Source organism: Rhinolophus hipposideros (genome assembly GCF_964194185.1).
Source record: "Rhinolophus hipposideros genome assembly, chromosome: 14".
Lineage (NCBI taxonomy): Eukaryota > Metazoa > Chordata > Mammalia > Chiroptera > Rhinolophidae > Rhinolophus > Rhinolophus hipposideros.
Window position 1 is genome coordinate 64,947,553 of NC_138060.1, and position 21,364 is coordinate 64,968,916.

At 42.9% G+C, this 21,364-nt stretch overlaps 1 protein-coding gene across 6 annotated transcripts in view; it reads right to left on the reverse strand.

The window, feature by feature from the left end:
• CNTN4 (contactin 4) overlaps nt 1-21,364 on the reverse strand; it is a 783,747-nt gene that overhangs the window by 183,666 nt on the left and 578,717 nt on the right. For all 6 annotated transcript variants that reach the window (XM_081073436.1, XM_081073440.1, XM_081073435.1 and 3 more), the window contains one exon: nt 8,326-8,421. In XM_081073436.1, the coding sequence (XP_080929562.1) occupies nt 8,326-8,421 (96 nt within the window). The remainder of the gene's footprint in view (nt 1-8,325; nt 8,422-21,364) is intronic.

Genomic DNA, 21,364 nt, shown 5'->3' on the forward strand with positions numbered 1-21,364 from the left:
TCACGGCTTCCTGGGACAGGATGGCTCCATAAAGGGAAAGCTCTGTGCGCAGTTGACTTTGTTGAATGATCACAGTTGGTAGGCCACTCGGCTTGGGGGGTCAAATCTCCCTTTCCAAACGCCATCTCCTTTTGGTGCCAGTGTGTTTGGCCCTCACTCTGACTCATCAATGGGCCTCCAGTTCTGAGGATGAAACCTGGAGATAATCTCTTCAATTTTGGGGGGGATGTTTAGAAAGAAAACAGTGACATTGTCAACTTGAATTTAAATCTGTCCACAAACACTATGATATAGTGTCTATCATTAAATCAAGTACAGGGTAACTGTCAGGAGAGAAGCTGGGTAATTAGGGCCATCATTAATTAACTAAAATCCTTGGTTTCTGCCAAGTAAAAAACATGGGAACAGTTGCACAGATGCAAAGGAGGAAATGAAGAAACAGCACTTCTCATAGAACAGAATAAATGAGCAAACCAAACAGAAATAGACTCAGAGATACAGAGAAAAAAAATGACGTTGCTAGAAGTGGGGGGGTGAGGATGGGAGAGAAGGTAGAGGGATTAGAAAGCACAATTGGTAACCATAACACTACCATGGGGATATGAAAGACAGTTTGTGGAATATAATCAATAATGTAAAGATTTTGTAGGATGTCAGATGGGCACTTGTCTTATTAGGGAGACAACTTCATGGGTGGTGTAGATGCCTGACCGCTGCAGTGTACACCTGAAGCTGAAGCTGAATAATATTGAATGTCAACTATAATTTTATATATACATAGTCACAGGGTGTAAAGCACAGCACAGGGAATAGAGTCAGTGGGACTGTAACCGCTCCATATGATGTCAGAGGGGTAGTGGATTGGGGGAGGGGTTATCACTTTGTGAGGGGGGTACATGGCTACCTATTACATGGTTTTGTACACCTGAAACAACAAAACAAAACAAAACAATTTCTTGAAATTTATTTCTGCTACTTTTTAAAAATTAAATGATCTTTAGGCTAAACACAAAGAAATTTAATTAACTGCTGTTTATTAAGTTACAGAGTCCATTTCTAAGAGCTATGGCCTGGGACTGGCTATAACTGCAAAAACAGCTTCAGCACCTCCCTTACTGAAACTAAAAGGCGAATTTAGGTAGAAACTGTACAGCTACCGCTCCTGGGGAGCTCTTTTTAGAAACCAGACTAGCCCACTCTCTATGTAGGTTCAGTTAAGAAATCGGGGGCTCAGATGTATAAAGTCTACAAATGTTCTACATGCAGAAAACGTCTGCTTCTTATACAAACTCCTCATAAGTGTCTAGTGGTTAATATCAAGGCATTCGGAAGTATAGTTATGAAACATTCAAGTTGTTATAAAAAGAGTTGACAGGAAAATGCAAAGGTAAGATGTATGTCAGTAGCATCACAAAATACACTCAACCAATTCTGGAGATAACTGACATCAGAAATATTCACCTCCATTCTTCTTGTCACCTCCCATAGGGGAGAAGCAAGTCATTTTTCTGGACACGCAAGTCCTCATTCCTCTCTTTTGCTTCCTTTGCTGATTCTTTGAGCTAAATGGCCTCGTGGCTGAGAGAATTGGAACCTGGACTTGGTGTGGTAAGGAGAAATCACGCCAGCAGCCTTTCCGCCCATCATGAAACGCGGCACTGTGTCATTTCTAACAAGTGGCCTCTGATCAGTGTGGATCTGTTTTTCTGCTCAATGAGTGAAAAAGGGAGGCTTAATGAATGGAGAAAACCATCATCTTCCAAATGGGTTCACATTCCTCTATGCTGATTAAATCACCAACCTCTTTTGAGTGGCAAAGTGGGACGAGAAAAAAGGGAGGAATTGGCTCATTACAGAAAAAAGAGTCCAGGTCTGTATCTTTCAAAGAAGCATGGTCAAATCAAGAAACCCAAACACGACTGCCTTAAGGATATTTAATACCAAGAAGAAAAAAAGATACCTGGTAGTCTATGGTATTGATTAACCTGTCACTAACTGCATGTCAGCTTTTTCTCATTAAATTGCAAAAGACACCTAGTTCAGTGACTACACAAAGCCTCTTGGCTTAGAAATGGAACTCGGAATGCATTTTCTATAAAAATAATATCAAAAAAGGTGGTTTGCCGAAGTTTCAGCCCTAATGTTCTCGTGGGATGGCACAGTCCTAATATTTTGATGATGCCCCTGACCAGCATTTACACCTTATTTCCTAGGGTTCCAAGTCCAGGTGATAAAAACCAACTTTTTGCCTTAATGACAGAACCTCTTCTGAATCACAGATCTCCACTGATGTCAGTCTTAACCCACTGCACACCTGTGGTTTGTAAAATTATTTGCAGGAGATCAGGCATCTCTCAGGTAAGTCAGTTCTTGGGTCACATGAAATGAGAATCAAAGAGCTACCTCAGTGGTGACCAAAGAAGGACTCCATGTCCTCAGACCACTACTGATCAGTTTTTATTTCAGTGTTTCTAAAACTGGGCCTATCTGGGGACACCTTCGCACAACACACACACACACACACACACACACACACAGAGACACACACATACACAGACACACACACACACACAGAATAAGATGACTGAGGAGAAAGGCTAGGCCTTCTTTAGTTCCCATCTACAGGGTCAACCATGTCTTTACTGTCACCAGAACAGGAGACTGGAACTCAACACTTAGAGTGGTGTTCTTCTTACAGCTTTTCCTGACAATTAAGTGACTGCTAATTTTACAACCACATAAAAATCCCAAATCTTGCTTTTCTAACAATGCTATATACAATAAGCTGAAGACTACATTCTTTAGTCTATTAAAAAACAACTGCAGCACTATTTTTAAAATCTTCGCCCCTGTGAGGTCGACCTGATGCTTTGTTTCTTGTAAGGAAATAAAATAGAGCCAGACACATACAGCACACACTCGGAGAAGATACAACGTAAAGAATTACACGGAATCTGGTCTATGAGAACACTTGGTCGAGATACCTCAGCGGTCATTTTGAGTGTTTAAGGGAAATTTTCAAATGTTACGAGAATGGTTACATCAGCATTTAATAAAGGCTCAATGCCCGGGCATGACGAGTGCATGTCAACGGTACATGCAAACTTCATATAGATCTCTTGGGAGACATCGTGGAAGAATATTTTCCAACTGAAAAGCTGTTACATGAATATAAATCAAGAATCATCTCTTCCAAAGACAGGGCGTTTTCTGACTACACTTTAATTTCAAGTTTAAGCAAATGAAAAAAGTCACAGCAAGCCTAACTAATTGTTCCACATTCATTATGCGTTTTTACCCTCACAACACATTGGAGGTGGTTCCAGACTAAGGTCTACTCCATCCAGCTGGTGAGAGATTGGAGAGTTATGCTGGGGACCAGACATGGGGCAGCAGGGGGCGCCTAAAATCTCACTGGGAGAAAGGAGTGGGAAGAAGCTGTAAGTGGGAGTGACTGCTTTCTGAGGAAGGTGGCCAGTCATCCAAATCAGAGTCTGACAAAACTACAACCCAGCCAGTGTGATGTCCATATCCCAGGGATCCTGATACAGTGGGTGGGGCCCTGTCACTGGACTTTCTAGATGTCAGTCATACTTAGTTAGGCCCGAAGGACGGCGGGTTGTGGCTTGAGGCTTGAAGCTGGGTTAGAATGGAACCTGGGGGCACCTTTGGGTGACTTGAGAGAAAGAGCTAACCAGTGTCTGGACTACAAGGAAATGGTTCGGTATTTGGAGGAAATAAGGATGTACCTGGAAATCTAAGTCTTTCAGGTAGAACTGGTAAGGACGGGAGCCACTTCAGGGCAGGAGGTAGGAATAAGGCACCGAGTGGGGAGTTGGGCAGAGTTGGCAGGGTGACCAGAATGTGCATGTCTTGAGATTATTCTGGGCATAAGGGTACTCATTTCTGGCACAGTGAGATGAGTCCTGGACCAGAGGCCTGTCAGCATGTTTGGGCTAAGAAAGAAACTGGGTTAGCCTGATCCTGAACGTGACATCTGAATGCTGGAAGCTAAGTAGGTATGGAAAGGTAGCAATAGAATAGAGCTCAGAGAAGTTACATAATTGGCCCAAGACCACATGGTAAGTTAGCAGGAGAGCTAGCACTGAAATGTGGGTGTCCTAGTTTCATGCTTTTACCTTTGTCCTTTTTGCAGTGAATGCAAAAATGATCTGGTTAAAACAGACAGGCTGTAGGAAGGCATGATTGATTCTCTTAAGGTTATAATATTTATGGATATGTCCAGATCAAATCAAATTTCTGGGACCCTGGAGATACTTGCAAATAGAGAGGTTTAGCTGGGACAAGACCTACTTGCTTTTGTAATGCAGACACCCCAGCTGCATGATTAGAATCACCTTGGGTGCTTTTAAAACCATAAATGATTCCAGAATAGCCCTCTCAAGAAATTCACAGTTAATTGATCTGGGATGTTTTCTCCTGAATGGAAAAAAAGCAGCACATTCCAGGCGAAGGTAAGTCCTGGCCCTGCCATTGATTAACTTGTGACCTGCTATAATCTCCTTGCTTTGATTTCCCTTATCTAGAAAACACACGTCCTTACTTCCTATAGGATTATCGTGAAGATCAAAAGATAAGATAATGTAAACTAAAGCATTATAAACACCATGAAGACCTCAGACACTCTGTTATAAGGTCCCTCCGTCTGATGACACAGACAGCTAATTTCTATAAAACCCATAGCAATGAAAAGCATCTCAGAATCAGTCACGGGGCTTTGGTTTCTGCACTCCAGGAAGCCATACTTTCACTAACATGACATAGTAAGAGCTCACCAAATGTGAAATGCCACTTTCGAAAATGAGAAAAAGCCAGTCTTTTCTGAGTCCTTCATCTCCCTTATCAACAACCACAAACAGACGAGGTCAAAGGTAGAGCCAGAGGTGACTATATTTTAAGTTCTTTGAAATAGGAGCCCTTCTGTGCAGGTGATGTGGAAATCAGAGCATTCCTTCTTGACAGGGGGCCTGGGCTAGGGGGTGAATCTTAACTATGGTGCTGCCTCAGTCTACCGAAAGGAAAGTTTCAGGGGTCCTGCCCAGATGTACGGAATCAGAATACCATTGGGGAAAAGGCTTGGCACCTATGGTTTTAACATGGTGCCTGGGGGATGCTTTAGGGCCCTGCCCACCACAGCACAGAGGTGGTGTGTGTGTGTGTGTGTGTGTGTGTGTGTGTGTGTGTGTGTGTGTGTGTGTGTACATGTGAGTACACCACAGTACAGCTCAGGGCTTCTCCAACTTTAAGTGCATCTCATTACGTGGGGATCTTGTTAAGATAAGTATTCTGATTCTGTAGGCCCCCGGGTGGGGCCCGGGATTCTGCCTTTTTCACAAAGTGCCACGTGAGGCAGAGGCGGATGCTCCATCCGGGACCACATTGTGAGAAGCACAGTTTTTGGTGACACAAACGGCAGGTGGGAACCGAAACCCCTCTTGGTGAGCAGTTCCTGAGGATTTCACTGGTGAATAAGCTGGCAATTTTTGTCACTGGAAGGAAGAATCTCAAAGTACTATTCCTGCTTCCTGAAGGTCATGAATTCCTGGTGCCATGCCCTTGGAGGTAATGGAAAGCAAGGTGGAAATTCCAGACCTCAGGAAACTGTTTTTAATATGAATCAGCCTCAAGGAGAGCCAGAGACCATCGGAGTGATTTCTATTTCTTGGTGTTTGTGATAAGATTCAATAGTAAAATCTGTGCAATGAAAGCATATCTGCACTCGTATCTATTAACCAAACGGTGACAAGGTCGCTACACAGTGACTGGTAGCATCCTGGAAGTACCTGCTGACTGAAATGATTTTCTAAATAGACCCACTGCTGCTCACTTCTGTGCGACCCTAAAGTCTGACTGCACGGCTCTGAAATAGGACGGCAGCCTTCCTTACGACAGAGCCATGCTGTTCCTTGGTACCCCACTGATAGAATAAAAGGCTGACTCGTTTCCCTGTCCTCTCCAAGGTCTGTTACCACTGAAACCGGGATCCCATATGCTGGTTCTAAAATGCTTGGCATGTCCAGTGGCTCCTGGGGACTCTGCCAGCGTCAAGGTGGTGACAGCCTGGAGAAGCAACGAGGGCATCACTGCAGCCCAGTTTGCATTGGGGGATATCATCAGATAATCACCGACTCCACTGCCCCCAGCTGATGCTCTCTTAGAACCTTCTAGACCCTTCTGGCTGTGTTCTTGCAAATCCCCCTGCCTCGTCTGCCTTGCCCACAGCGGCACTGAGCACACAGCTTCTAACAGAGCCCATAATGCCAATGTGTACTCCTTGTCTTTCACCATCAAGGACCGTCGGGAATGGCAGCGTGGCTCACGGAACCGGTTTCAGAGCTGCTGGCTACTGCCGGGAGTCCAGTGCATTTTGGTGGTTGTGCAAGGACATTTTTAATACATTTCTCTGTGGACAGGGGAGGGAGTCAGGCACCTCACCGTGCCACAGTACAGTAGCATTTCACGTGTTTTAGGTTTCTCAAAGGCATAGCTACACCAGAGAGCAGTGCACATTTCCCCGTAACACACCCACGAAATGAAGCTTTAGAGCGGCTGCCACACTATGTAAACTAGAAGAAATTAGGAAATCTCCAATCCTTGCTTTGATCAGATTTCATAACAAGAAGGGAAGAGACAGTCTGAGCGAACTTTAACCTAAATAAACATCCAGTTAATTGGTTCTGTGTGAGTGACAAGACTTTAATAATGCAAACCCACTCAATAATTATGTTCAGTTTTTGAGTTATTATTTCATAACGAGAGAATTAAAGGGGTCTGAGAGATTGCCTTTAATCTCTTGCCTTTAAAGATCAGTAGAGTGTGGCACAGAGAACTTAAGATATTTGCCCAATATCAAATAATGATTGAAACAGAGCCCGGGCCTGCATTCATGCCCCAAGTGTAATAGACTCACTTGAAGGGAAAATGAAGTCCCAAGAACAGACCCATTTCTCTGAACACCAGCTCCTGACATCTGGTCTGGATTCTCTGAGGTCTTCAAAAACCAGAGCCCCTCGGGACACCATGGCCTGACCAGACGTGGATGGGCACCCACTTCTCCCACCTGCTTTCTTTTCATCATGTTTGAAGTGGGAGCCTTTTACCTATTTTGCTAATTGTCATCTCCTGCTGGAAATGTTAGCTGGGCCATTAGATGAGAAAGGCAAAGTGACAACTTTTGAATACAGGACAAAAATAAAGGGGTGTCTTCAAATCCTCGGTTTAAAGCATTTTCTCTTCTAATCATGTCTTAAGCCAAACAGAAAATTAAGGCCATTAACAAGGATAGCAGGTAACAAATTTGAGCCAGAATTTCCAAGAGCAGTTTATCAATGTTGTCATCACAAGCTTAGTGGAATCCCAGTAAGCACCACTATCTATTAAATGTCTGCACACAGAGCCCTTCTGTGCAGTCACATTTGCTGTTCAGTCAAGAGTCCTTCCAGCTGCTCGTCACCACCACAGCCCTGTGCATACTCTAACTAATTAACAAAGCTATGAGTGCCCTCCACCCCCGCTTCCCCCCACCCCCCGCCCATCAGTATCTGTATAAAATTCTTGCTTTTTCAGCCTCCTTTGTCATGGAGGTGGGGGACAGTGATCAGTGCGATGCAGCTAAAAGCAGAGCTTCTGTAGTACAAAGACACACTGAGAAAGAGACTTCAAACTTCGGTCCTTGCCTCTTTCTGTTTCCAGCTACCTGCACCCCACACTTGGTGCCCCAGCCACACTGCATGTTTGGGACTTCAGAGAAGGAGGAGGGACAGGGCTAGGTCGCACAAGACACCCAGTCAGCTTCAGATCACACGCCTATGGGAATGTGTGTGAGCACCACAGAAGCTCCAGGCTTCTGGGGCCTGGTTGGCGGGCTTTTCAGTTATTTGCGGTCAGATGCACTCCTCACAGGCCTCGTCATTACAAAGTGATCCTGGCTCCTGGGGCCAACGGACTTTGGTGCTGGGTCTGATCCCCTCCCAGGTCAACAACGAGATGAAATGAGGCAGGGCCACCTTTTAACCCAATGCAGTGGGAGAAAGTACTGGCTGGTTTTATCTACGTCGCTTTACCGAGCAACAGGATTCTAATTGGTACTGACTCAGGCATCCACCTTGTGCCAGGTGGACAGTGGGCAGGGTATCCGCACACTCTATACTTTCCCACTTAAATATAGGGGCACTGACAGTGATTGTTCCTCCACACAGAGGGACTTTGGGAATCTCTCCAAATGACACTGTCCCCTCTGTTGGTGCCAAGAGGGACAAGCACCAGCACGTGAAAGGTGCAGACGTCTGTGCACTTAAGACTTACCTCCAGAATGCGCTGGCGGGCCGCAGAGCAGGACCATCCCCTGACCTTGCCGGACAGACACCGTGCTTCTCGTTCTCGTTTTAAAGTTTTCAAGATCTGTTGGGACAAATCAAAGAAAAAGGATGTCCTTTATCCGTTCCGTGAGGCAGCCACTTGCCAAAGTTCAGTTCATCGGTCACGCTAGCTGCATTGTAAGTGCTCAACAGCCAATGTAGCGACTGGTCACCATGCTGGACAGCAGACAGAACACTTACATCGCTGTGGAAAATTCTACTGCACAGTGCAGGTCTACATGAGGAAATGGATGTTTAGCGGCACCTCTATAATCATGTACTAACAGGCGGTCAAGTCATGTTTTCTGATACCCAATTCTGTTTACTGCACAAACCATTCTGTTATATGGAATCATGTTTGTCACTCTGTATGGACCTGGAATATAACTCTCCCCCCCACACACATACTCTATACACTATACACAACGGATAAACACACATTCACACCCATACATAATTGTTTTCCAGTTCTTGTGTAGTTTTAACATTTATAAGGAAATGTCCAAGGTTCTGTTTGGAAGAACGTTCCCACCTCTCAAGGAGGTCAAGTCTGGTCACAGAGATAAGACATTACAAAGCCCCAGATCACAGCTGGAGTCAGTCAAGGAGCAGTTGCCAGTAAAAGTAAGTTAATGTCAGAATTGTGTGTAAGGAGGTGACATATATTGTTGTTTAAAAAAATGGCTTCTCTGTCATGCTCGCTAATTTAAATCCTCTCAAGGAGTGTTTTAAGTGCCATCTCATTTCTCATTGTCTAGAGCATGTGCTCTCATCAGATTTGGGGGTTATTGCAAGCCAAGTGTCTTGAGCGGTTGGGAGCTGTGCAAGGGAGAGCTGAGTAAGAGTTACTATTTCCTCCCTGCTGGCCATTTTGGTAAGTATTTCATGATGATGATCTCAAGCGATCTTAACCACAGTTATATGAGTTAAGTGTGAATAATGTCCCCATTTTACAGACTAGAAAAGAGAGGTTCTATGACACTGGTTCAGAGCTACATTAGTGAGTATAAGAGTGAGGAGGAGAACTTGGGCCGCCCGCCCACAGTTACAAAACGGAGCATTTGCACACTCAGGCTTGGATTCAGGGACCGCTTGGGATACTAAAAAATCTACACACACATAGCTTGATTATTAGTTTTTTCTGAAATTAGGCAAATTTTAAGCTCATACATTATTGTTTTCATCAAGTAAGTATTTATAAAATTCTCATTGAACATCAGCTGGTCATCAGCTCAGGATACAAACATGGTGAGAGCACAGCTTCTGTCCTTAGGAACCCGGGAGCTTAGTGGGCAGGACTGACAGGAAACACCCGATCCCAGGGGCCCGAGGACCACGAGAGCTGAGGTACAAAGGGGAACACTGGGCAGATACGCACATCCTTGGCACAAAAACACATGGCTACAATTTGAATTATATTTCTGATCTAATACCTTCTTTTTATTCAATGAGCACCAGGTGAGGTTAGGACATAATTTCTTCTTCTCTTGAGGGAAATGGTTTGAAAACCCTTCAAAGAATATTAAAGCATAGATTTAAAAAAAAAGCTTTATTATAGCATTAATGGTGCAAACCGTTAAAGGGACATCGAATGAGTCTGAATTGTCACTTCTGCACACCAGTTCTTAGAAGAAGTCATGTGTTTTAGCACAGACATCCCATCCAATCTCCAGAGTTGCATGAGAAACTAGGAGCTGATAGAGATTAAATCTTACTGAAGCAAAATCTGCCACAGTTCTGAGTAGAAAAAGCACATTAAGAAATGGGAAAGATAAAAAAAAAAAAAAAAAGAAATGGAAAAGACAATGAGAAATATATGCAATGATAGCTAACTGTCCTATTGAGCTTAAAAGGCTGTATTCTTGTTTCTTCGTTTTCAGTTTTTGAATCCAAGCAGCCCTACAAGATTCGGAAAGACAGAGTATGTCACATGAATCTGGTGTTTGAGAAAATATTTAGACATATGCTTAGTAGTTCATTGAAACAGATTCCAGACGGTAGGCCCTACCTACACAGTGAACGGAAAGACTGCATTTGGGCAGATCTGTTGGGAAATCATCTCTGTATTTACTTGTGTTGGACAAGTCTTCATGTTCTCATAAATGAGAACACATGTGCTTTGTTCTAAAATCAGAATTATGGGAAGAGATGAAATGAGACAATATTTGCAAAGCAGTAGGCCTTTCATGCTACAAGTTTGGTACTCTATCTGTGCTTGTCCTGCCCACTGAGGAATGCTACAATCCAGTGGCAGGAAAGTCACACCCCAATCATTCCATTTGAAAAGCATTCCCAGTAGCAAACAGGCTCTAGAGAGAGCTGTAGGTGCTAATCTAAGGTCACTACTGTGATGCGCATGTTTAAGGAACGAAGACATGTCCAAGCTTGGTCCCTTCAGATATAACTATCCATCCAGATGGTAATTGCTAGCAGCAGAATTTTCCAAACCAAAGAACGATGTTGTGCATGGGTATTTTTGGAAGCTTGAACACTCCTGGCCAAGCCTTTCCCAGCAATGTTCCCATTCATTCTTTCATTTAGAGTCATTTTATCGCCAAAGCTCTGGTCCTAGGTAATGGTCACTAACAACGGGCACTGAGAGATAGAACACACTTTAGATAATGTCCTATCACCATGACCACAGCACGGGCGGCAGTAAGGGCATCGACTTGCAAAATGCATCGAGGTCTCACCATACGCCAAGCACTTTTCATGCAGTTCTCATTTGATTCCATTACAGTTTCAATTCCCAATCTGCAGGGGATTCGCTGAAGCTCAGAGAGGGTCAGCACATTTTTCACACCCCTAGGAAGTAGCCAGAAGAATACAAGCTCCCATCTGGCTCTCTCCAAAGCCACTGCTATCACACACAGGAAACTACCACTTCACTGAGTGAGGCCAGTGAAAAGGAGCATTCAAGGTTGGTCCTTGATACTCGAGGGGCAGGAAAAAAGCCTGTTTGCATGAATTTAATGCTCTTCAGTGAATATGTAAAAAAAAAAAAATCCACATTCAGTGCACAATGCGAAGAGCTGGTACATTTGATTTTAATTCTTCCCTTCCTTAGCTTTTCCTTGTGAGTGAGCCCTCAATGAGGGGATTATTTTATAAAGGAGCAAAGGGGGAAGTTGGACAAGGAGGAAAGAATCAGGAATGACTTCACTAAGGCCCAGCATTGCCACCTTGTTGGGAAGGAGCTGAACAATTGTACCTGGGTCGTGTTCCCCTTAGCTCCATGCACATGGTGACCAAACATAATGGTTGAATAGATGACATGTATCTATGATGGAAAATAATATCCAGGTACCAAGCTTTCTCAGAACAGCTTGTTTTTCCAGCTTTGTATATGGTTCATTGACAGGAGATTTGTAGACTTTAAAAAAAGAGAAGGCTGTATTTTCTGGAGTTCATTTCATTCATCAGCATTTTCCATACATTTTCCACTGTGATCACGTGCCAGGGGACACACAGTTTTGTGGCACATGAGTTTTCCTATCATAGTTTTCTGTGAAAACTGTCTTTTATTCGCCTGTGGAATGTAATATCAACATTTCATTTTTTAATGAGACTGGAAAATACAGTCAGTACTTGGAGTGTGTAGCTTATTGAGAGCACAGGGGAACTGAGTTAGCAGTTGAATTCCTGGGGGAGAAAAGTGTACAAAGGTCTTAAAACTATAATATGTTATAAATAACAATAATAAAAAAACCCTTCATATACGAAAACATTTGAATTCAGACTGCAGAGAAAATCAGAGCATTGGCGGGGGTGAGGTGGGGGGAATTGTCACATATTTCCTGTCTGGAAAGTTATGAAATGTTTAGAGCTGAGGAAGAAGTAGTTTACAGTAAGCTTCAGGATGTGTTCTAGAAAAAACAAAATCATGAGTGTCCAAGATATTTTTTGAGAAGTAATAACAGTCAATAAAAGAGTAATTTATTTAGGCCCATCACACATATGAACAGGAGGAACTGAAATCATTCATGGGGTGAGACCACCCAGAGAAGAGTGTGAGAAGTTTAGTTTTTAAATGGCCAGGGAAGGTGAATGAGAAACTACCACATATCATGGTTTGCTAAGAATCCACAGAAAGGCAGGAGAAAAGACAAGAGGAACGATGATGCAGTAAACCATGCAAGGAATACATGTATTTTTATTCATTGTTAGTTACTACAAGTAAAAAAATATATATTTTTCCCTGACTTTAGTAAATCTGGATTCTATCAATTTTCATGGGGTGCTTCAGAGCAAGGAATTGCCAGCACCAGTTCCCTTTGTTGTTGCTTCCTCCAACTTTGAAAGAAGCAATCAATAAGGAAATCAATATCAGCTTGGAAAAATCGTCAAGTGAAACATTTGTTATGAATATGATTTTCATAAAGATGATTGCACAATTTATAAAAAGAAAGAGGGTTCTTTTTTGGGAGCATAACTTTAAAACCAATTATCATGCAGTGTACTGAAGATTATGTCTTGATTCTGTCATGTGCTCCCGGAGTGTGTGAGTGTGGGCGTCTGTGGATACACAATGGCATGGTTTCCTGGATTCTAGAGGCCCATACCGAAAATAAGTCCAGGTCTACACAGTCTTATGAGTTGCAAAGCCACATTTCTGACATTGTTTCCACACAGGAAGAAGGAAGAAACTGCCAGTGAGACTGGTGTGGCTGGCTGGGTTTCCCTGTTTGTGAGAGAGTATAACAAGAGGAGGGATTGGGAAATCGTCCTGCACACTGGCCTTGGAGTCCGAGGACCCGAGTACAAACTCAGCAGTCTCACTCTCTACCTGTTGGATGTGGGTGAGTTACTTAACCTCCTAGAACTCCGGGTTCTTCATCTCTAATATCAAGACAGTAATTCCTGTCTCACGGGGCTCTTTGAAGGTTACGGTCATGAGAGCATAGCACCTACTATCTGCCTGGTTCAAAGTCACTAGTTTCCACATGTTAGCATTGTCATGATCATTTCTGAGCGTCAAATGAAAGGCTACAGAGTGACTCCCTGGGGGGAAGCTGGTGAGTGGAAACTCCTACCAGATACAGTAATACCAGAGTGGTCAAGTCAACCCTGCTTATCAGCAAAAACGCTGAAAAGACTTAAACTCCACCTTCTTTTGCTCGTCTTCCTTGTGATTTCAAGTCTAGGTGGTGATTTCAAGACAGGCGGTGAAGTGAGCCAGACTCCTCGTCCTTTGTGGTGCATGGACGGTATTTTTAATGGGACTTACAATTAAGATACACTCACATATATTGGGTTCAGGTAACTCTTTTTAAGAACGTCTTCCTATGATGATGTGATCTGAGAGAATTCGTGTTACTTTTTAATATAAAGGTGGGAAATGTCATTTTCATAAAATAGTAAAAACTGATGTTTATCTTTATGAAGGACACAAAATGTGTTATTTTAAAACAGTAATAAAAGATGAAATATATTATTTACTGATAATATCTTTTTCATGGAGCTTAAAGGTTTAGAAGTTTACACTGTGTAACAGATGGAAAAAGGATATAAATGGAAATTGAAAAAATATATATAAACATAAAATAGTGATAGATATACTTGTCAATATCTTGTTTTTCCTTATGTTATTAATTTTTCTATTTGTTTTTCTATTCTTCAGCAAATATGCCTTGAGTTTCCAGGTATTGGTGTCAGCCGTTTTATCTCCCTCACACTACATAAAACAGAGCAAAAACCCTATGGCGGTGCTAAAGATTTGACATTAAATACCCCAATTTGTTGGCAGTCTAAAGTAAGGGACCAACATTTGATTCTAGCTAGTGGTCTGACATTGAAAAGAAAGGCAAATTCTTTCCTGGATATCTTTGCATAATAAAGAGCCTTATTAATATTCCTAAGTTAATGTACACTTAATTTACAAATGACTCAGTTGTAAAAATTACTCTTGACCTTGTTCTTTCATGGTCCCTAATGCTATTGCTATGGACATCACCGAATATCCTTAGAGCACTTATTTCAAAGTAAAAAGGAAGACTGTGTGGGAGCTGTCCCAGGTGCTGATTCCAACCCTCACCATGTCCTCCCTTCAAACATCTGGATTTTTTTCTCACCCTCTTTAGTCATACCAGATAAACTCCACACTTTGGGGATTACTTTAGAATTATAGAAATGCCATTTTAAAGCCAGAATTATAGAAATGCCATTTTAAAACCATAAATGGATTTAATCAGAATTTTTCCTCTTAACAAGTAAATAAGAGCAGCATAAATTCTTTGAATGCAATTTTTGATTAAAAAAGAAATAAAGGAAAATGTAATCTATGAAATAATGGGGATGTAAAGTAGGGCTGAGGAAGCTCAAAAAAGGATTAACGACTTGAGAAATACTCTGAGATTTGATATTTCTTCATAGTTTTCTCTCACTCCTTTATTTATTTATTTATTTATTTATTTATTTATTTATTTATTTATTTTGTAGAAGAGCTGTAAAGGGAAAAGCAAACAATAGGATGAGGACAGGTGTGTATATTGCCAAAGGCAAATCTGCCTGTGATCTGCAATCCTGCAGTTAGCCAAAGGGGGGCTATTCTCCGCCTTCGCATCTGGCCCAATGTTACTACACACATTTTCCTTCCAGCAACAAACCCCGGCAAGAACACGTAATCAGTGTTACCTGCTGAGGAGGCTTCTGTGTACTGCTAAGGGAATCTAATCACTTTTGTAAACATTAACCCTTTGGGGAAAAGGCAAGGCCAGTTTCAACCAGCTTATGGAAGGGACATGATCGTTCCCTTTCCACACATCCATTCATATAATCCTCAAGACAACTCCAGGGAGTAAGCATTATTACTAATTCCCAGTGTATAGAAAGAAAAAAAAAATCGACATTCAAGATCAAAGACCTTAGAATTCAGGTATTCCTGACCCAGAAGTCCATGTAATTCGCCTCTATTCTCTATGGAATTAAATAACAGGAACAAAACCACACTCGTTGATTGTCTATTTGAGACTTTCACAGTTTTCACCCCTCTACTATTATTTTCTTGACTTTACAAGAAAATAAAAGTTGCTTTGCTGCCTTTTTTTCTATAAGTGTATGATTTCTCTAATAGCTGTTTTTATTTCTCATTTTGGTTCTCGTGCTTCATGTCTTTCACATAATCGATTTTATCTGGGTATTCATGCATCTTACAAAGCCAAAGAAGAACTCAGATTAAAAGGTTTGCATTTCCGGGTGTGTTCCGTAACAGTGTTCAGCTGTCTAGCACACGAGGTTACTGAGACTGGTGCCACATGGCATCACAAATGACATTGTTCTTTGGAGACAGGTGCCCCAAAGCACGGCCTATTATTACTGGCATTTTTCTCTACGGGATCTCATCTCCTTTTGCATATCATCCTGACTCAGGAGTGCTAATGGCGAGGCAGCTGCATTCTCTATCTTTGGTTTCATACTTCACAACACAAAGAGAAACAAAGGTTTCAGAAAAGCATCTGGCCCAGTAAATTTCAGAATAAAACATAGACTCTTCACTGCTCGGCAAAGGCTCTCTGGGATCTGGTCCTTTCCCCCATCCCCGACACCCTGCGATGCTCCCCCTTACTTATTTATACTGTAAGAACCTTGTTTACTCTCTGTGATTCAAATACCTCAGGGCTAGCCCTATCTCAGGACCTTTGAACTTGCTGTTCCCTTTGCATGGTATGCTCTCTACCCATCGTTTGGCTTATCAGACTCATTCTTCATGACACAACTCAAATGCCACCTTCTCTGAGAAGCCTTCCATGAGTGTTATCTAACATAGACCACCACCTGGCCTCCGTGACTCTCTGTCACCTCATCTTTTTATTACGTCTTTCAGAGCAATCATTACCTGTATCTGCAATGACTTTTTTTATTTGTAGGCTATTTGGCCTATTGCCCCTTCTCCTCTCCCATCAAAATAAATCAAAGCTCAGTGTCTTTATTCAGGCTATAGCACAATGACCCAGACAGTATCTGGTACATATTAGGCACCTAATTAGTGCCTGTGGAGCACTGCTCCCCCTCCTGTCTTACACACCTAGGTGGTGGTCAGCAGGTCTTGGAAAGGGGGGACTTTCTTGCATCTTCCACACGGCACACTGTTTCCGGCATCTTAGCTTTTGTGTGCTCAGTGGCCCGGGAAGCTCTGGAAGATACCTTTAAAAAATTGTTTCTAATCAGGGCACTGAATCACTTACTTTGCCTTCCAATGAAAGCTTAGAGATACACATAGATTGGAATGCAATCACCATATGAAACAAAATCCCTGCTTGGCAAAAGAAATTCCCTCCCACCCTGGAACCCTGCCCCAGGGAATAAAAACAAGAAACAACATGGTGCAAATTGCACGGGCCTGTTATGTGACCAAGGCTATTACCAGCTAGCCAGAGATGTTTCATACAATTATCTGTTCTTCACCAGGGTAAGAATTCCATAACCTGATAGAATGACGATCATTCCAGTTTTGACAGAAAGAAACATGATTCCTCATTTTGAACTTTTACTTCATAACCTTTTCTTCTCCCCTCTGAAAATTAAAATTAGCAAGCTGCAATTCACTGCACCAGCCTTCTTCATAAAAGGGCAACCCTAGAGGGCAAATCAGATATATTCAAGTAGCACTAGAATAAATAGCCTCTGAAGAAATGCTGAAAAGGCATGTATCAAAAGGCCATAATAACATTGGTAATCTATAAGAAAAAACTTGGGAGCGCATGACTAAATGGAGAACTATGGGCCACAGGTCACGCTCCAACCCGCGAGACCACAAATCAAGCAGCCCTACAGTTGGTCAGGAAAAATCCTGCTTTCAAGTGAAAACAATCACTTCATCTCAATCTTGGCATGCGGTTTCTTTTCTTTCGTTCATATTTTGGGGATGCAGGCAGGGGCCTTGCTCTCACGATGGAATTGACCAACACTTATAGGCAGAGGGTGTGATCTTGAAGGAAGGCAGGCGGTTTCTCACTTCCTGCAATACAGATTACTAATGTTATTATGGCCTCTTGATTTGTGCTTTTCCAGCATTTCTTCAGAGAATATTTATTCTACTGCTACTTGAATATAAAGCTGGGGAGATGCAAGTGGATTTCAACTTTCTCTTAACTACATTTCTTGGAATACTGGATGCTGAATTAGCTGTACATTGGTTAGAAATTTTAAGGGCATAGAAAATGTTCTGTCTATAGATGAAATTCTCAGATGAAGAGCAGCTGTTATTTATGTTGAATTTAAGTTGCTTCGGCAACTTCAACCATATATTTTTATCTCATTTAATTACAGTTTTGAAAATAAAGCCATCATCAGATATACATGCAAGCCATGTGTTTATTCACCATTTATTTAGGCTTTGGTTTGGTGCAGTTTCACCGTTCTCATTTTCACAGAGAGAAATCAGAAATCAGGCTGCCTGTGGTAAACCTGCCAACTTTTGGAAATGTCATCACTCACGCCCCTTACTTCTAAATGCGCCCTAAGGCAAAGAGCAGCGAATACAGATTCATTCAATACCTACAATATGCCTACTTTGAGCACCTACTATATGTCAGCCCCTGTTTAGGCACCAGGTACAACATTAAAAAACAGAACAAAACAATCTCCTTTCTCCAAGAGGTTGAAATGGGTGAAACGACCATGAGCAACACAAATAAATCACACATTGCGTCTGTGAAGGTGACAAGTGCTATAGAAAAATAAGTCATGGAAACAGGGCAGGGAATGTTGGCACAAAAAGTTTCAAGAAGATAATATAGAAGTAGAATCTTTCTACTTTCCCTCCTGTTTCCAAATGTGGAGGAATCAATCACTCTCCCTCTGCCAGCTCAGCTCCTGGTGCCCACCGAGACCGCCGAGAGGGCGCAGGTAGAGCCAAGTGACATCGCTGTCTCGATTTAGTTTTGTACTTTCTTATTTATAACTGACGTTGAAGTCACCTTCGTCAGGTAACACCTGAGGAAACTCGTAAATATTTTCATTTTACATCTAAAAGTTTAAAACAGTTCCCCGACCAAAGGAAAAACACACTTTCTAAGCCACTGAAGGGATGGGAGAAACAACTGAGCAGGAGGCGTACTCAATAGGCACCAATTTCCCAAAGGAAGACAATAGCCACACGAGTGTTGCGGTAATTTACAGGCCGCCTCACACACAGTTATTGTTTTCTGTCTCAGAAACCCCACAGAGCCAGAGAACTTTGGAGCTGGGCAGATCTTACTGTTTGGGCCACTGTGACAAATCCACCATCGCCTGGGTGGCTTCAATAACAAGCATTTATTTCTCACAGCTCTGGAGGCTGAGAAGTCTGAGATGAGGTGCTGGTGAGAACCTGCGTCTGGGTTTGCAGACAGTTGTCTTCTGTGCCCTCACATGGTGGGGCGTGGAGAGAACAGGGGCCTCCACGTCTCTTCTCCAAGGGCAATAATCTCATTCATGGGGGCTCCACCCTCATGAGCTAATCACCTCCCAAAGGCTCCACCTCCAAATACATCACATTGGGGGTTAGGTTTCAACATAGAAATTTGGGGGGACCCAGACATTCAGTCCACAGCACCGTCCTTTCTTCCGTCTGAGCTCCCTCCTTCAGGCCCCCTCTGTCCTTCTCCTTAACGATATTCTTTATGGTGTCTCCCTCTCTTCTTCTCCCCAACAATATTCTTTATGGTGGCATGTACAGATGCTGTGGAGAATACAAAGGTAAATCAAATGTGGTTCCTCATCTCAAGAAGTTTACAGTCTAGATTGTACAGGCGCATACACAACTCCTCTGCCAGGCATAAAGGAAGCAACCACCCCCATGGAGTGACTGAGAGACAGCACTCTGGGAGTTGACAGGAAGTGCATTTTGCCGGGGGGCTGGTCCAATCAATGATCCATTTGCATAGATGACGGTCCCAGCCTATGCGGGTGTAGACGCCTGGAGCTGGTCTAATTGCAGGTCACACCCGTGACTTGGTCACTGCCCATCCCCACCTCAGCCCCACTATGCTCTGACCTCGTCTGATGCCCGTCACTGCTCAGTGCAAGGCACCCAGTGTGTGCCAGCTGGTGACTCAACCCAGACTCCATCCATCCTTGAGACGACTGAGATGCCTGGCGCTCTGCTTCTTGAGGAGACGAGCTCTAACCAGCTGCAGCCTCATCGCACTCTTCAGAGAACAGGCCTGTCTGTCATCTTTCCATCCTCACAGCGCCACCCCTGAGGTCATTTTCACTCCAACGTCTCTGGGAGTGTCTCTGCCTCCTAACTTTCCTGCTGGAAACACGTGTGAGCGACCCACCCACAGCTGGCTCTCGTCACTGGCCGTGCTTATGTCCTGGAAGGGTGCTGCAAACACTGAATTAACAAACTTGTTCCTGGGGAAACGCAGACATGGGTTTCTGAGAGTCTCTGGCCAGGCCTCTGTCATCAGCCGGTCAATCCATAACCTTGTTTTCTGTGTTTCTGTTTAAATGCTCCTGATTTAATATATAATGTTGCTCCACCAACTCACCACCAAAGCCGCTGTAACTCACGCCTGACGGACGTTCACCTGACAAACGCATTTTCTCCGTCAGGCACACGGAGGCTCCTGGCACTCAGGGACACTCGCCAGCATGTCAGCACTGCACTGTGAGCCACCGGAAACAGCACAATTACCAGCAAAAACCACAAAAGTGCCAAAAGCCTGCACTGAATGGTTCGCAATAAGGAAGGGACCTGTTCCACCTCAGCAGGGGAGTGCGTGTAGGGTGACAACTATTTGGCTGCTCTGAGCACGTCCATAGGTGACCACGGAGGTGCTGAGGGGACTGATTTTGGGGTCACAGATAAATTCCGAGATCATCAATGCATACTGGCGTGTGACCCGGGGCCGGACACTTCGTAGGCAGTCGGTAAATGTCACAGTTAAATATTCAGTCTCTTACACGGAGTTCAGACATAGGCGGTGGTAGAAATTCTATTTTCTTAGCGCATTCTTCAGGGAAGCTGATGACTACAGAGAAGGTGATGATGAGAGCAGAAGCAAAAATAGCAGTGGTAATAATCATCATCAGTTAGCAGTGACAATGACAATAAAGTATTTGATGTAGAAGTAATAATAGTAGCAGCAACTAGACCATTGATGATGTTTCCTTCTATTTTTAGAGTAGTTATAAAACTGCTTTATTTTTGGTGACCTTTCTTGAATTTGGACCATCTTAGTTATCTAAGGCACCTGAACTCATGTATCCGAATAAATGCAGTCCTACAGCGTAACTCCGTGGGGGTGTGCATATGTTTCCCATTTTTTTGTGGTAAACGTACATTACATAAAACCCCCTTCTTAAATATTTGAAAGTCTCCAGTGCGGTGGTAGTAAGTGCATAATGCAATCTCCACCACCATCCACCTGCCTCAGTCTTCTCATCTTGTAAAACTGAAACTCTGTCCCCATTCAACACTCACTCCCCATGCCCCCGAGCCTCTGGCCACTGCCATTCTGCTTTCTGTCTCTATGAATTTGTACCATACTTATTCTAACAAGGAAAACAAGCCTGCCATTTGTACTCAGAAGGACTCGTCTGACCATCAAAACATCCCTGTGAAGAAGACAGGGATGGTGAAAGTATCAGCCGCACTATACAGAGGAAGACATTTGGAATTCAGGAAAGTTAAGGGATTTGCTCAAAGTGAAACCTCTGATAAGTAAATGATATGTTTGTTTCCATATCTTGGCTATTGTAAATAATGCTGCAGTGAACATGGGGGTGCAGATATCTCTCTGAGATCCTATTTTCATTTCTTAAGTGTCTATCAACAGATAAATGGCTAAAGAAGACATGGTGTGTATATATACACACAATGGGATATTAGTCAGTCATGAGAAAAAGGACACCCTGACTTTTGTGACAACACGGATGGAACTTGAAGGTATTATGCTAAGTGAAATAAGTCAGACAGAAAGACACAAATACTCTATGGTATCACTTATATGTGGAAAAAGCTGAAATCATAGAAACGGAGAGTAGAGTAATCGTTACCA